Source organism: Microchirus variegatus, assembly GCF_963457635.1.
Source record: "Microchirus variegatus genome assembly, chromosome: 20".
Taxonomy (NCBI): Eukaryota; Metazoa; Chordata; class Actinopteri; order Pleuronectiformes; family Soleidae; genus Microchirus; species Microchirus variegatus.
The window spans coordinates 3,392,149-3,408,064 of record NC_139821.1 but is presented as its reverse complement, the minus strand read 5'-3'; the positions used below and the strand labels follow the sequence as shown (position 1 = coordinate 3,408,064).

At 43.6% G+C, this 15,916-nt stretch overlaps 2 protein-coding genes across 2 annotated transcripts; one reads left to right on the top strand and one right to left on the bottom strand.

Moving 5' to 3' along the window:
• Nucleotides 1-7,935: 7,935 nt before the first annotated feature.
• tnnt2c (troponin T2c, cardiac) lies at nt 7,936-8,763 on the bottom strand (the record flags this gene model as incomplete). The annotated part of the gene is made up of 1 exon (XM_083906665.1): nt 7,936-8,763. One exon carries the CDS (start codon nt 8,761-8,763, stop codon nt 7,936-7,938), a length of 828 nt encoding a protein of 275 aa, XP_083762791.1.
• A 5,388-nt stretch (nt 8,764-14,151) lies between these two features.
• On the top strand, nt 14,152-15,508 carry LOC310941913 (transcription termination factor 2, mitochondrial-like). Its single transcript, XM_083907165.1, has one exon. The coding sequence runs from the start codon at nt 14,164-14,166 to the stop codon at nt 15,265-15,267; it is 1,104 nt and encodes a 367-aa protein (XP_083763291.1). The 5' UTR covers nt 14,152-14,163; the 3' UTR covers nt 15,268-15,508.
• The last annotated feature ends 408 nt before the right edge of the window (nt 15,509-15,916 follow it).

Here is a 15,916-nt window from a genome sequence, read left to right as displayed (position 1 = left end):
TTAAAACCCCTTTCCAAAATAAAGGGTTTTAAAAAGGTTCCATCTGGAACCCTTTTGGAGGGTTCCACCAACCTCAGCCCACACTCTTAGAAATAAGGGTTCCAAAATGGTCCTTCTACAAGGGCTGAGGTTCTACCTGGAAGAAAGGGTTTTTCAGGGGAACACTAATGGTTCAAGTAAGAACCATTTTTTTTACCAAACACTTTCCAGAATAAAGGGTTTTAAAAGGTATCCAGGTGGAACCTTCAGAAAAAAGTTCTACCTGGAGCCAAAAAGGGTTCTCCTATGAGGACAAGCAGAAGAACCTTATATATTTCTACTTAGCACTTTTATTTCTAAGAGTGTACGAGCTCCACAGGTGGAGAAGCAACTCCTGAGCAGACAAATGATACGAGTCACGTTTCCAGTTCAAGGCTCTGAAACCACTCGTCTCGCACTCGTGTCAGCTCGTTCAAGCTGTCGCCCGACACCGCTGCCTCTCGTCTGATAAGGGTTCTCAAACAAACCGCCACTTTGCTCGCGACTCGTTACAAAAGCTCTAAATATAAAGTCGCACAAAGCGTCACGAAACGTTTCCTCGGTCATCGTCGTCGCTCCGTTTTTAGCAGCAGCAGCAGCTGACAGATGTGACGTGGTGATGTTATTCTTGTGCGTTGAGCTGCATGTCCATGAATGAACAGCCTGAGCTCACACACACACACACACACACTCACAAAGGTGGTGAGTCATAGTTTGGACCAGTGTCCTTACAATGTGTCCGTGGGCGCCGCCGCCGCCGCCAGGAAGCAGTTAGGTAACTGCACGGGTTTATATTTACACTTACATCGACTTTCCCATGACAAAGCAGATGAGTGAGTCACAGTACGTCCATCTACAGCTTCACTACATCTGTATTTCACATACCACTCAAGAGTAGGCACTATACTGACTTACTGTGATTCAGAATGAAGCGGGAAATCGTCACATTTTTCTTTACGAGGGTCTTCAACGGCGCTCGCAGTGGGCATCGCGATTCGAAATGAAGTCATTTTCATGTCGACGGGAATGAAATTGGAGGCTACGTGGACTAACTTTAATTTTCTTCTTAATGTGTCGGTTTATAGAAATGAGTGAAATTCAACAGTTTCTTGGTACTATTTTGGTTTTAAGGTCATTTTAGTTGCTGTTATAAATCTACTTATGCAGATCATACTCTACTAATGGGGTTCCAAAAGGGTCCTTCTACAAGGGCTGAGCTTCTACCTGGAACCTTTTGCTTCTGAAAAACCCTTTCCAGAAGTAAGGGTTTTTCAAGGGTTCTTGGTAACACCAATGGTTCCAGTAAGAACCATTTTGATCCAGAGAACCCTTTAAAACCCCTCCAAAAGGGTTGGTGGAACCAAAAAGGGTTCCTTATATGGTTCTACTAGCATTAAAAACATGAATCCACAATTTCTTGAATGAAACGAACAATAATAAGCATGAAGACCGTTATAAGACGAGCACAATGGGGGACGGGAACCAATCATCACTCACGTCGAGTTCAGAGGTCATCGGGGGAGGCGGGGCAAAACCGTACATCGTTCCCAACGTTCATAATCGGTTGTGATCACGAACAAAACACTGGAAAATCAGCCTGAATTTCTGATAATCTGATCCCGGCTTAATCGGGTCCATGAAAGCACTTGGTAAACTATGATTTTAAAAGGTGGTACATTAATAAAGTTTTTAAAAGTAATTACTGTCACAGAAAACAAATACAAATTCCGTGAACATAACAAAATAGTTGGTGTTTAAATTGATATTTGATGAAAACAATAAGTTACATTTTTAACCGATTGATAGTTGATAAGTCCGTACTTTTAACTACAGTAGCCATTGAATGCATCATAACACGGCGGGTAAGGTCATATTTTTAGCTTAGCTTTAGCTGCAGATTAAGCCACTTGACAACAGAGCCTCCACTTAGCACGGATTGTTTGAGCAATTAAAACTCCACTGTTGCTATTCCCATCCACACCATACCAACACGTTTACACGGATTATGGCCAAACGACAGACAACTGAAAACACGCTCCGATTGGACACACGGCGACATTATTGTCTTTATATAGCCAGCGGGGATCGCTGTGCTCGGGAAAAAAAAAAAACCTAGCTAAGGACGCTAAGCGGGAGCAGAGATTAATGCCCTGTCGGATCGGCTAAATCTCCTTTATACCTCTGGATGCTACCAACTCCCACTTCAATTTGGAGGAGGTTGGAGATAAGCCCAGAAGGCACAGCCTCCAGGGCAGACTAATTTATCCACGGGCTAAAGGCTTCCAGAGGGCCCACACTCCTGAATCTGTCTCTCTGTTTGTACAGTCAGTCAGTGTTGCTGCTCAGTAATAATATATCACTGTAATATTATGACTTTAGTCGTGTAGGGGATTAGAATTGCAAAAAGTTAAAAATGTGTTGTGACAGAAAATGTAATCGATTTGGTTCCGTTTTACTCTTGTGTTTTATTTTTTAATTTCAGACTTGATTTGAAAGTTTATTTGAACGTGGAACGATGGAAGTGCAGTGTGTAAAACTTAATTTGAGTTTTTATGAGCGCATCAATCGCCCGATTGTACCAATTATTGTTTTTCTTTGACTCAGAATGAGCAGAGGAGCCGGGTCAGAGTCTACAGAGGCCGCCATTTTGGACCGCCGTGTGTTTTTAGACAGTAGCCCAACAATGGACCAAACCACCAGTTCTGATGCTAAAAGAACCGGCTACAGAGACGCTAAAGAGGTTTCCATCTCAAGGAACTTCCTGGTTGATAAATAAAAATTAAAGGTGCATTATGTAATAAATCTAAAGCCACCGGCCATAAAATCCTCCTAATATGTCACAGAGACTCAGGAATAATGTTCATATAACAAACTGAACTCACCAACAACAACAGTACAGACAAAATATTTGCATTAAAAAAAAATATTTTGCAGACTACAAATCATGTTTTTGCTTTGAAATCAGGTTTTGTAGTTTCCCTACCGCCGTCTACCAATCATTGCAGTCAGTAGAGTCTCAGCTGCCGAGCAACCACGGGTTGCCAGTTAAGTCAGAAAACGACACCTAAAAGACCTCGGTATTTTGAATTTGAATGTAATAACCGTTTTTGGCCACATTCTTACAAATGGCGCCTTTAAACAACGGCACTAACGTGACAATTATCAAGCATGGGGTGTCACTAGACTGTGATTAGCTTGACCGCTAATTTTGTTTCATTTATCATTCCGTGCTTCAAATCCGTCACCAAATCCGCCTTCTTCCATCTCAGAAAGTAGTCCCAACGCTACAACGCTGAGGCCCCCCGAGAAAACGTGTTCCGAACTCTGCTGCCAGGGTTCTCACTCGGACCAAACCATGGCGACAACATCCACACGCCCAGTCTGTTCAGTTTCGGATCATCTTCAAACTTCCTCCTCCTCCTCTGCCACTCCATTATCTTTCTGACCTTCTCCGTGGGCACAGTTCCTTCCCGGATTCACTTTTTGACACCTTCACAACTTCATATCCGCGGAGAGCTGCTTTGCATTTCACGTCAACGGTTTTCCGCGAATGAGTTCTACTCGACGTCAAGTTCCACTCGAGCGCCGGCAATTCCTCACCAGACGTTTTGCAGGGCCTTCTTTTGTGCAATCCTCGAATTCTTCCAACAAGTGTTTGTAGTTGTACAAGTGTTTGTGCACCGGCTGCTCGCAATAACTTCAAGTTTCCATGGTTATCTGTGAAGGTTCTCAGTCACGCAGGTCACTGTTTTTCTCTTCAGTGAGTGAGGTGCAGGAAAAGACAGAGATAACGGGAGATGATTTTTCTTTGCTTTTGCAAAATAAAGCAGACTTGTGGCTAATTGAGTCTGGAAATGTGTTTTTATCTCCCCTGCTGTTCGCCAGTACACATTATCTAATTTAACTCTTGTTAAAGCAAAAACCATGAATATTTAAGAGGAGCCACAAACTGCAGCACACGGAGTCATTATGGGAGATACCGTGGAGTTGAAGACATAAATATACTCTATATTACGTGGAAAACGCGTTTCATTCCTCCGTGGCTACGTTCTCGTGCAGACAGTGTGTTCAGGTATTTACATGGACACTCTTTTTTTCTCCTGTTTCATCTCCACAGGGAGAGAATAAACTCATTAAAATCAGAGATGAGACGAGAGTCGGTCTCCAGTGACCTTTTAACTTGCTCACTTGTAACTTAAGCCTCTTGTTTATTACGAGTTATTGGCGCCGGAATCTTCCGCTTACGGTCTTCATGCTTATTATTGTTTGTTTCATTCAAGAAATTAATGTAATGCTTAATGTTTTTAATGCTAGTAGAACCATATAAGGAACCCTTTTTGGTTCCACCAACCCTTTTGGAAGGGTTCCACCAAAAACCCTTTTGGAACCCTTCATTCAGGAAAGGGGTTTTAAAGGTGAAGTAAGTAGTTTATAGTGCCATCTAGAGGAGAGGCTGAAATTTACAACAAAGAACTGCTCCTCTGCTCACCCCCTCCCTTCCCTGAGCGCTACGGTATCCTCAGCTGGTCAAATGTCGTCCTCGTCGTCTTTGGAACTAGCTACCGCGGCCGTAGCAGACGAAGCAGACGAGAGAGAGGAGGCGGGACTTCAGCTACAAGTAAAGAGACGCTCGATTTGTTCTCTCGCAAATGTCCTTACAGGCTCCGGTAGAAACATGGCGTCTCGCTGCTAACAGTGGCTATGCAACCGCGGCCCGCGACCATGTTATTTTACCTGACTTTTTGAAACACTACGAAAATGAAACAAAAACTATTATACAGCGACTAGACAATGCAGGAGCACATAATATGTATAAAAGAGTGGATTTTGGGTTATATAAACCCATAAATACTACACATTGTCCCTTTAAAGGGTTCTCTGGATCAAAATGGTTCTTACTGGAACCATTGGTGTTACCGAGAACCCTTGAAAAACCCTTTCTTTGCGGGAAAGGGTTTTTCAGAAGCAAATGGTTCCAGGTAGAACCTCAGCCCTTGTAGAAGGACTCTTTTAGAGTGTAGCATGCAAAGTAGCATGCACTACACTCTTAGAAATAAGGGATGTAGGTGTCTCGAAAAATTTGTAGTTGGAAACAAATGTTGAATCGAACATTTTGGCAAATTGTTTAAATCTTAATCACGGTTTCTAAAGTGTCGTAGCGCTCGAGTATAGAGTAAGATGTTCGTGAATATGGAGCGAGACGTTTGCGACGCAAGAACGGATGATACGTTTAAGACGGACACTGGCTAAAAAGTCAGAGCGAGGCGTTGGCGAAGGGATAGACGGGCGCTTGCTAAATGAGAACGACACGTCTTACGAAGTGCGAACGAGATGTTTGCAAAGCAAGGACAAGAATGAGACCTTTTACGAAGCAAGAGCGTGCCGTTTGTGAACAGATGTTTTACGGAGAGAGAGAGACGGACGCTTGCTAAAGGAGAACGACACATTTACGAAATTAGACGTTTGCGAGGTGGGAACCAGGTGTTTGCAAAGTCAGAGCGAGAAGTTTGCGAAACAATAACAAGAAGTTTTTTGAAGCAGGAGTACGTCTGGTTGCGAACGGCGCGAGGCGTTTGCGAAATGTGAGGCGAGGAGGATGCTAGCTTAAAGAGAATGATACATTTACGAAGTTAGAAGACTTCGACGAAGCCAGATCGCGGCGTTTGCTAAGGGAGACTTCCGCTAGGTAAGAACGAGACGTTTTTAGAAAAGAGGGCAAGACATTTCCATAGTGAAAATGAGATGTTTGCGAAGCGAGACGGCGATGTTTTGCGCGGTAAAGCGAGCCGTTTGCAAAATGTCCATTTAACAAGGCGTGTTTTCGCTCTGCGTTTCCGGACCACGTTCCGTCCCCCAGATCAACATCTGTTTTTGACACAGTTCCTACAGATTAAATAGATCTGAGGCAAAAACGATCACCCACAACAATAGGGGATGGTAGCGGTGATGGTGGCCGAGCGGCGAATTCTAGACGGTCGCCCCTCGCTCCCAATTAAGACGCGGCCGGTTTGGGCGGACGAGCCGAGCGGATAATACGTTTCTGATCGGGGTTCAGGGTGGAAGTGGAGGAGCTGTCAGTCACGCGGAGAGCACATTATTCTGTCGCCTCGGCTGGATATTAATAAGCCGACAGCACGACACACCCCTGATGACCCTGCTGCTGCAGCAGAGTCTTGGGAACATCTTGTTCCCCCGGCGCAGCTATGGCCGTTGATTGATGCTCGGCTAAAACGCCTTCGCTGCTGTCCAGTCGGGCATTTTCTCACAACATCATCAATACGGACCCCCCACACTTTTAAGCTCAAGTAGCAGGATGCTCATCTGAGTGGGTGTGTTGGTGCTGATGGTGGTGGTGGTGGTGGTGGGGGGGGTTTACAGAGACCTGATTACACAGACAGCCTCTCCCTGTCTCTATGGTAACCTGTTGACACACTGTCGCGTCTGGAAGGGTTTTAATGGCTCGTCGCGTCGGCGAGAAGCAAACGCGGCGGAAAAAGACGGTCCAAGACGTTGAGGCTAATTTTTTACTTTAAATTTTGTTAATTTACAGTTTTTATTTTACGTCGCTAATTTGAAACTTGGTGTATAAAAACTTTATAGTTTCCACGTTCTGTATAATTCAAAAAACAATGGGCTGCACCTTTTCCTCAAGTGTGTCGTTTGAGGGGTCGTAGACCTTCAAACTAGTGCTCTAGTGCCACCTGGTGGAGAAGGTATATCACTACTCTACACTGCATTGACCGAAAGGAGGACAGTGTTTATGTATTCTTTGGACACATATATGATGGGCAGTTCAGAATAGTTAGAGTGTTGTTTTTGGTAAATTAATCCACATTAATCCCTTTTAAGATGCAAAGAGATTAATTTCTTTAAACTGATTTTATAATATGTGGTGACGTAATCTGCGTTGTGGATGGAGACAAAAATAACTATGGGATTGCAATTATTTGATTAATCGATTACTAAATTAATCGTCAACTGTATATATAACTAGTATTTTTTTTTCAATAAATGTGAATATTTCCTGGTTTCTTTGTTTGGTAAACACTGATCAACTTTTTTAAAACATTTACCGACCGAACAACTTGATTAATCAACTGTGAAAATAGCTGCCGGACTGTACCCTATAAATAGCCCCAAAATATCTGAATTCAGAGCTTAAATTCACATTTAATTGATATTCAGCTTCCGTAGTTGAGAAATATTGATTTACCGTATATAAGTAGCACTAGAATAACATCATTTATCAACTGAAGATCAGTTTGTGGACCATTATCCAAAGATTTTGATCTTTTTTAAATGGTCTATTATACATTGCTGTACAGTCTATCTGACAGATTTAAGGGGATACCCTTAAGCTTGTCACGTTTCCCCCCTGAGCTTCTGAGACTAAATTAGCTGCGGTTAAAAAAAGAAAGACAAAAAACAATCAGCTGTGCAGCACCTGTTACATTTTTCAGGCATTTTCCACAACCACACCCATGCTGCGCTCGACCAGGCCTTCACGGAGATAAGATCCAAGAGTTTGGGTGTTTCTTCAAACTGTAAACGAGAGAGTTTAAAGTCACAAAACACTCTCACTTGCGTTGATTTGTCTCGATTTATTGGAAAAAGAAATACCACGTGTGCACCTTGTTTGTCACAGATTTACAGAACATCTTGAAGGAAAAACATGGGCACACAAAACCAGTCATGAAAACCGCAATGGTGGAAATACTTTATACAAAATTGACCTTCAACCACATCTTGTGAGCAGATGAATCGGCAAATAAAGTTAACCATTTTACCCAGGGCCCAGAAACAAGGATGTTCCCCTCAATTAGCCCCACATTAGCTTTTTACAATGCAAGTTGTGAATTCAAGCTGAATAGTCCAGGAAGAACTTGGTAGTCCAGTTGCCAGAGGGGCTTCAGATCCTCACTTCCAGGAGCCAGACTTGCCCTTGGCCCCGCGGGAGGTCTTGGATGCTTTGGAGCCCCTCTGGTGGTCGCTGACTCGGTTCCGCAGCACGTGGATGTCGTACTTCTGCCTCTTGAGCTTTTCGGCCAGCTCGAACTTCTCGGCGTGCAGCTGGTAGAGCCACTGCCAGAGGTCCTGCGCCTTCTCCGCCAGCTTCTCCTGGTTGAGGTGGTCGATGTTGAGCGGCTTCCTGCGCTCCATCAGGGCCTTCTTCTTCTCCTCCCTCGCCGTCAGCTTCTTGCCCTTCTTCTGGTCCACCTTCTGCAGGTAGCCGCCGAACGACTTGTTGGTGAATATCTTCTTCTTCTTGGCCTCCTCCTCGGCGCGCAGCTTGGCCGCCTCCTCCTCGCGCCGCGTCTTCTCCTCGGTCACGCGGGCCTGGCGCTCGCGCTCCTGCTCGGTGCGGACGCGCTGCTGCTCCGCCCGGTCGGCGCGGCGGCGCTCGATGCGCGTGCGCAGCGCCACCAGCTCCTCCTCCTCCTTCTGGCGGCTGGAGAAGTGATGCTCGATGAGCGTCTGGAGGTCGTTGAAGTCCTTCTCCACCCTCTTGCGGTGGAGGTCGTCAAAGTCCACCTTCTCGCCATCGGGGAGCTTCGGGGGAGCAATGTTTGGCACGTAGGTCGTCTTCGGTCTCGGTCTGGCCTCTTCTTCGTGCTCTCCTTTCTTTTCTTCTTCTTCTTCATCGTCCTCCTGCTCTTCTTCTTCTTCCTCTTCTTCCTCCTCATTCACCTCCTCTTCTTCCTCTTCTTCCTCATACTCCTCCACGATCTCCTCAGTGTCTGACATGGCGGCTCCTCAGAGGCAAAGACCAGCTAACGCCTCGCAGACCAGAGAAGACTGGGGTGTCGGACGCGGAGCTTGAGGGGTTTTTAAAGGGTTCGCCCTGACCATGTGACCACGGGCCGACTTAAGTCTCCAGAGAGTGGGTCAGCAGCAGGTCGGACTTTGAGACAGATGGAATAATCTATTTTCTCCTTTGCCAAGTCTTGTCAGTCACACACACACCCCCCCACTTATCCCCTAAAGACCCCCTGCTGTCCACCCTGACCCCAAAGGGCTCCTCATTCCTTTGTAAGGACAAGATGAGAGACTATTTCAGACTCACAACAGATGCACACATACTTGTGTGTTTTCCAGTCGCACAAAGCAACATCCACGCTTTCGGAAGGCGCCCGGTACAGACAAAGAACGACGAAACGCAGACGCAGAAATACAAAAAAGGACTCTGCAGCGCAGTGACGTCCGCGTCTACGAAAAAAAACGTTTAAGAACCTCCATTAACGGAGTAAGTTGTGATCCGCTGAGCCGCGGCGAGAGCCGGGGACGTGTTTAATGACGGGGAGTTACAGCTGTCACTCTTTTCGAGCGACGCTAAGGCTAGCATAAATATACTTTATACGTTATTATTTTTGGCGTAAAGGTAAAACAAACAAAACAAAAATAAACATACAATCACAGTGACTTATTTGGGGGTTATAAGGAGCAAAGAAACCAGAGAGTACTCACATTTAGGAAACATCCGAGAAATCTATTGATAGCTGTTTAATCGTTGCAGCTCTAATAAATATTATTATTATTAATTATTATTGTTATTAAAGTTATATTATTAGAGCAGTCAATCAGAGCACTTGAACACTTGGCCTGAATAAATACACATTTTTTTAAAAATCAAAATCACTATTTTGGTTTTTGTTTTGTCCAAAATCGCTATTCTGAGTGAAGTTTACAAACCAAATGTGCCATTTTTATTTGTTTTATTCCGCACTAAGGTTAAAAACGTCATACTTAGATGTAGGAAACAATTCACGTACAATTGTACGACAGCAAAATTAACCTAAGGCTTGACTTAAATCTGCATTTAACCTAATCGAAATCACAGGATCGGGTATTGGAAAGATGAAAATGTATCCGATACAACCAAGAAATCCTATATACTACATATATACTGTATATATCGCATGCTTCGCTGTGCACAGACCGTAGAAATGTAAATAAAAACTAGCAAAACGGTAATACAGAATAAATGTAACCAAATATAATGTAAAATAAAGGTAACCACTGCTAAATAACTTTCTGGATTTATTACTTATTCGATTTCACTCGTCGCATGACGCGTATACAATGATACACTCAGATCTAGTGGCGGTGCCGTCACTTTACGGATAACGCAATCGCCTTGCATTGTGGGAAATGTATGTAGTTTATGGTCAACGCACACCTTAAAGCAGCATAGACCTATTTTAACACAGATTTTTGAGACCAATTAATCACTCACGGGCCACATAAATTGACGTGGCGGGCCACATCTGGCCCCCGGGCCTTGAGTTTGACACATGTGGTCTAAAATGACTGGATCTGTATATCGGTATCGGTAGATACTTAAGTTTTTGATCAGTATCCCTCGTTTATCCCACGTCAAATCGCAATATGAGTCCGAAAACGTATATAACATTTTTACACAACCTTGATAGAGTAACTGGTATTTGTACGTCAAGGAAAATTATCGTCACAAACGTCCCCCTACAAGAACGATGACGTACAGCAGCGAGACGAGCTTCGCTGCTCCGGCCTCATCCATGTTTTCGGAATGTAATGAAAACATTCTCGCCATCGGAGGCATTCTGCTTTCAGCGCTGAAGGGATTAAAATGTAATTGCTCCCACGGGGCAACATTTAAATACCGACGTGGCGCAATTTACGTTACATAAAAATACAAATGCGAACTCTTTAAAGAGCATGAGATAACTGACGAGGAGCGACAGGTGCGTCTGCGACTCCTAATTAAACGGCTTCCTCCTCCTCCTCCTTGGACTAAACCATGGGGACTTTACTGTACATTAGTGGTAGACAACACATAGTCTCCAGGGGCAGAAGGAAATGGGGGGGGGGGGGGGGGCTTATTATGGATATATTTTAGTCTTACTATAAATCTACCGGAGCTCAGACTCTAATTGTGGAACTTAAAGAACCATGAAACAAGTCTTAAAGCCTGTGAGAATGGCCCCGCCCATGTCTGTCTGGTCTAAAACACGACATGAGGGCAGCAGGTGGCTCGCGGCTATAATCGCGGCGCCCTCAGTTGCCGGTGAGACGACGGACAACTGTGTGCATCAGTAAAGACGCAGGAAACAAACGACACGGGCTATAAATAGACCTAGACTCAAGAGAGAGAGATGCTAAATAAAGTGCAACTACTTTTTAAAATTCAAACTGTACGACAAACTCGTCATTTTGAGGTTGAATTCTGATAAACGACCGCTTTCAGGACTAAAACTGTGAAAGAAATCAATCGCAAAGATTATAAAAAGCAAGCTACAATGCTTAGGGAGGAAACCCTTGGTGCACAGTGACCTCATGTGGTCAATACTGTGTACTACACCTACACTGTGTTGACTGTCACTGTTCAGTCTTCATGTCACACTGATGACATTAATGTCAATGCTAATTAAATAAGCTAAATAGGCTGCATAAATAGCCTGCACATACAGCTATTTTCTTGCTATTATGGTTATGCTAAAACATCCAAAAAACTCAAAACATGTGAAATTACTGAAAATTAAGAGAACTAATTTAATCAATTTAATCAGCGATCAACTGAAACACCTGTAAGGTCCAATTTAAGAAGCGTATTTACGTACTGGACTTCAGATACATCTTATAAAATAAAAAACACACATTTATAATCAAGTACTATAGCTATAAAACTATTTTAAGTATGTTTTTAATGACTACAAACACAGCACTGCAGTTAAGCTATACATGTATTCATATTGTTATACTATACCTCAATTATAATAAGCAATGTACACGTTCTTTAAATCAAATGTATGCAGTATTTTGGAGTTATAGCATGTCAATTTAATCAATTTAATCAGCGGTCAACTGAAACACCTGTAAGGTCAAATTTAAAAAAGTATATGCAGTACATTGGAATAGAAAATGGGAAAAAAATCCAGTCAAATACCTCAATATTACGGTATCATGTACTTCAAAATAAAAAAAAACACATTTATAGTCAAGTACTATAGCTATAAAACAATTTTAAGTATGTTTTTTTATGACTACAAACACAACACTGCAGTTAAGCTATACATGTATTCATATTGTTATTATATGTTATTTATAATAAGTAGTTCTAGCATGTCAACACTTTCACAGTTCTGATATTTAAAAACATTTTTACAATCAATTATGGCTTTAAAATAATATAATGTATGTATTTTGTGGCTGCAAAAGAAGCTAGCTTACAGTTAAACTAACACAATGTGCATGTTCATGCTATTTTTAGCCCCAAAAGCTGACTTATATTATTGTTAAAAAACGTTTTTAGTTAGTTAGCTTGGATGTTGTGTTTCATAATTAATGTATTTACTTAAAGAATATTAAAACTAATCGGTTTTTATCAGCAAAACAATCATATTAATCATATGTTTGTTCCCCCATGTGTGATTCACGAACACAGCGCTGCAGTTAAGCTAACGTGTGTTGCTAACATTTAAGCTAAGTTTGCGTGTGAAAACGTGTCATTTCTTGACGCAAAGTTAACAATGCTGTTTACTGTGTGTTACTGTGTGACTTTAATGCTTAAATACACAATAAACATTATTATCGTGTCATTTTTTTTTTTGTTTTTTTACCTTCCAGTTTGTGAAAACAGCGCAGCAGCAGAGACGTGACGTAAAGGCGGCGTTCAGATGTCGAGTTCATCGTTTTCACTGGGTGTCGAAGTCACCGCTGCGCCCCCTAGCGGTGGGTGAGTTACGGTAAATACAGCAGCAGCAGCAGTTGCCCTGGCCACGCCCCCTTCCTCCTCCTCCTCGCGCTCGCTCCGTGTTGCCGCCGCGTGCAGAAAGGCGCGGTCACGAGTTCAGTCTGTGGCCCCGCCCCCCTTTGCGCCGCTCGTGTTATGAAACGGAAGAGGTGGTGGGCGTGGTCTGCGGAGTCCTCCGGCTGCAGCCTGACAGACTGGTAATGACGAAGAGCTCGTGCTTTGTTTTTGTCACTTGTCTCTTCTTTTTTATTGAATTTAAACCGTGCATATTTTTGTTTGTGTGTTTTTATTCTGTTTCTCTTTGTTTTTTTGCATTGTTTTGCAGCTGCATGTATTATATATATATATATATATGTGTGTATATATATATGACAGTGTAGTGTACAGAGTGTACACATGATGAGAACATTCAGGTACACAGTGTTCAGTCAGTGCTGTTTTTATCTCTCAAACACGCTGTTCGTTCACATTCATGCAACTTTAATGCGCTTTTCCTGTGCTCGTGCATGTTGTTCATGTGACCCAGTTATTATTAATGTGTGACCTGGTTGTTCACAATGTTCACAATGTTCCTGTTTATTTATTCAGTGTTTGGCAGGTGAAACACTCACAACCTGAAAGAGAAAGTCATACAACAAGTTTTTGCAGTTTCTGCCAAAGCTGAGGCTGCAGCAAGAAGATAATATTATTTTTTGTCTATATAAATTTCGTTTCTGAATTAGAAAGTTTCAGGAAAAAATTTAGTTTTTCTTTATCGGATATTCGAAAATTCAGAATTTCCTTAACAGTAGATTTAAAAAAAAGTTTTCCTTAAAAGTTCATAATTAGATTTTTCTATGATAACAAATGAAAATTGCAGGTTTATTTTTAGCAAATAGGATTTTGAGTTTTCTGTAAAAAAAAAAAAAAAAAAAATGTACATAGCCAATTATTAATTTGATTGGTCTATAATAAAAAGATTAATTGTTTTTATGTAGCAAATTATAACAAAAAATATAGATTTTCTATCATATATTACAATGATTGTTGGGGTCGGGCAAAAAAAGCTATTAAAAATTAAAATTTATGTAAAATTTTGACTTTTCTCAAAATAAAAAATTCTATCATAGTGAATTTTACAACATTCTTAAATAGTCATTTTTTTCATACATTACATTAAAGAAATCTTGAAATTTGAAATTTTGACAAAAATTGTTGAAATTTAACAAAAAAAAACATAAAATTTTACAACTTTCTGAAAATAGTCTAAAAAAAAATAGTCTAAAAAATACTGTTAATGAAAGTCATTATTAGCTTATGTCATTATATAACATTGTTGATTAGAATATGTGAGCCGTATAAAAATGTACAAAATCATACTTCGATATAATATGGACTTTTTGTTTTTTGTCGTCCGCGCAGATCCACTCCCAACGATGCTCCGCGTCACCACCGCCTCCTTGTGCACTTCCTGTCGGAGGATGGGGCTCCGCCTCCTCCCCCTCGCTGCCTCCGCCTCCACGGCGGCTCCGCCCGACCAAAGGCCGGAGAACCAGCACACGGTGAACTCCCTCTACGAACTCTCCGTGGACATCCAGAAGATCCGCGAGTCCAAGGGCTGGGTGCTGTCGGAGAGCTCCGTGTTCGTGTCCGAAACCGCCGACCTCCTGCGGGACATGGGCGCGGACGGGGCGGCCATCGCCCGCGTCCTGGAGGCGCACCCCGAGGCCGTCCTCTGTCCCCCGCAGGAAGCGGCTGCCCAGAGGGACCTCTGGGCGTCGGCGTGTCCCGACAAGCGTGACTTGATGAGCGTCGTCGAGAAGTTCCCCGCCTCCTTCTTCGTGCCGACTCACCGCGGCGACCAGCGGGCGAACGTCCTGTTCTTCCGGGAGCTTCGCCTCGGCGGGCGGGTCGTCGGGGAGGTGATGGCGAGCGCGCCGCGGTGCTTCGCTCGACCCGTGGAGCACAACCAGAAGGTCCTCCACGCGCTGAGGAACATCTACCTGGATCTGGGCGGCGACGAGGCCGACGTTCACAGTTGGCTGCAGACGCTGTTCGACCAGAACCCGGGAATCCTCCTGCGGCCGGTCCAGACCTGGACGGACAATCTGGGTTCCCTCAGAGAACATGGCTTCGCCTCTGAGGAGCTCCTCAGCCTCGTCTCCAGCCTCGGAGCCTCCGTCGCCGACCTGCGGCCCGAGAACACGTGGCTGGCGCTCGCGTTCATCCAGAGCGCTTTGGACTGCTCAGCGGACGAACTCAAGAAGATAGTCGTCTCCTGCCCGCTGGTTTTGCGCTGCTCCTTGACCGCGCTGGTGACCCGGTTCCAGGCCTTGATGGACAACGACGCGAGCGTCCAGCAGGTGAAGGAATCTCCCGACGTCCTGGAGCTCGACGCGCCGGTCGCCCTGCACCGCGTCCAGAAGTTAGCCTCGCGCGGGTACGACGTTCGCTCCGGCAGCTTAGGCGTTCTCGCCGGGACCAAGAAAGACTTTGAGAAGACGTGCGTCGAACTGAACCGCAGTCGACAAAGACCGTAGCTCCACTCGGGACAGTCGAGGAGTGAACGTTTTAGCTTTATTTTGTGCACAAGGGCTTTGTTTACATTGTGTACTTTACACTGGTTCTACTTTCAAACCTCCAGCGATACAAAGACAACCCTCCTGATTAGTGGCGGGTATGTCTTCCCGAAATCAACCATCTGAAGAAGTTTCGGGGGAAGTTTGACTGACCAATATCTTGATTTATGATCGTCTTCCAATGTATTACCCTACTTGTCACATGTATGACAAAGATTGCTTTTTAAAATGATTGTTTTATATAGTTTAATAGCTTAAAAAGCACGTTAAACCACCAGGGAACATAAAGATTTACTACTGAGATTGTGGGTTTTTTGAACACATCAGATGACTAATAAATGTCAACTTTTATCACATCTTTGTTTCTTTCTTCACTATCATTAATTAATAGGTTTCAGACACAAAAAGTCTCTGGAGAACTGGAGAATCCAGACGTTCTCCGAGACCCTGAGGATCCCCGCTGACGATGCCGAGGGGTTCCAACAACGTGGGCGCCCATGGAATTCCATCTCGGAAGAAGATCTGCTTCACCGCAGCTAGCTAACCGGCGCTAAAAGAAGCTAATGCGGCTAACGGCGCCAACTGGTAAACGGTGCCTGGACTTACGTAA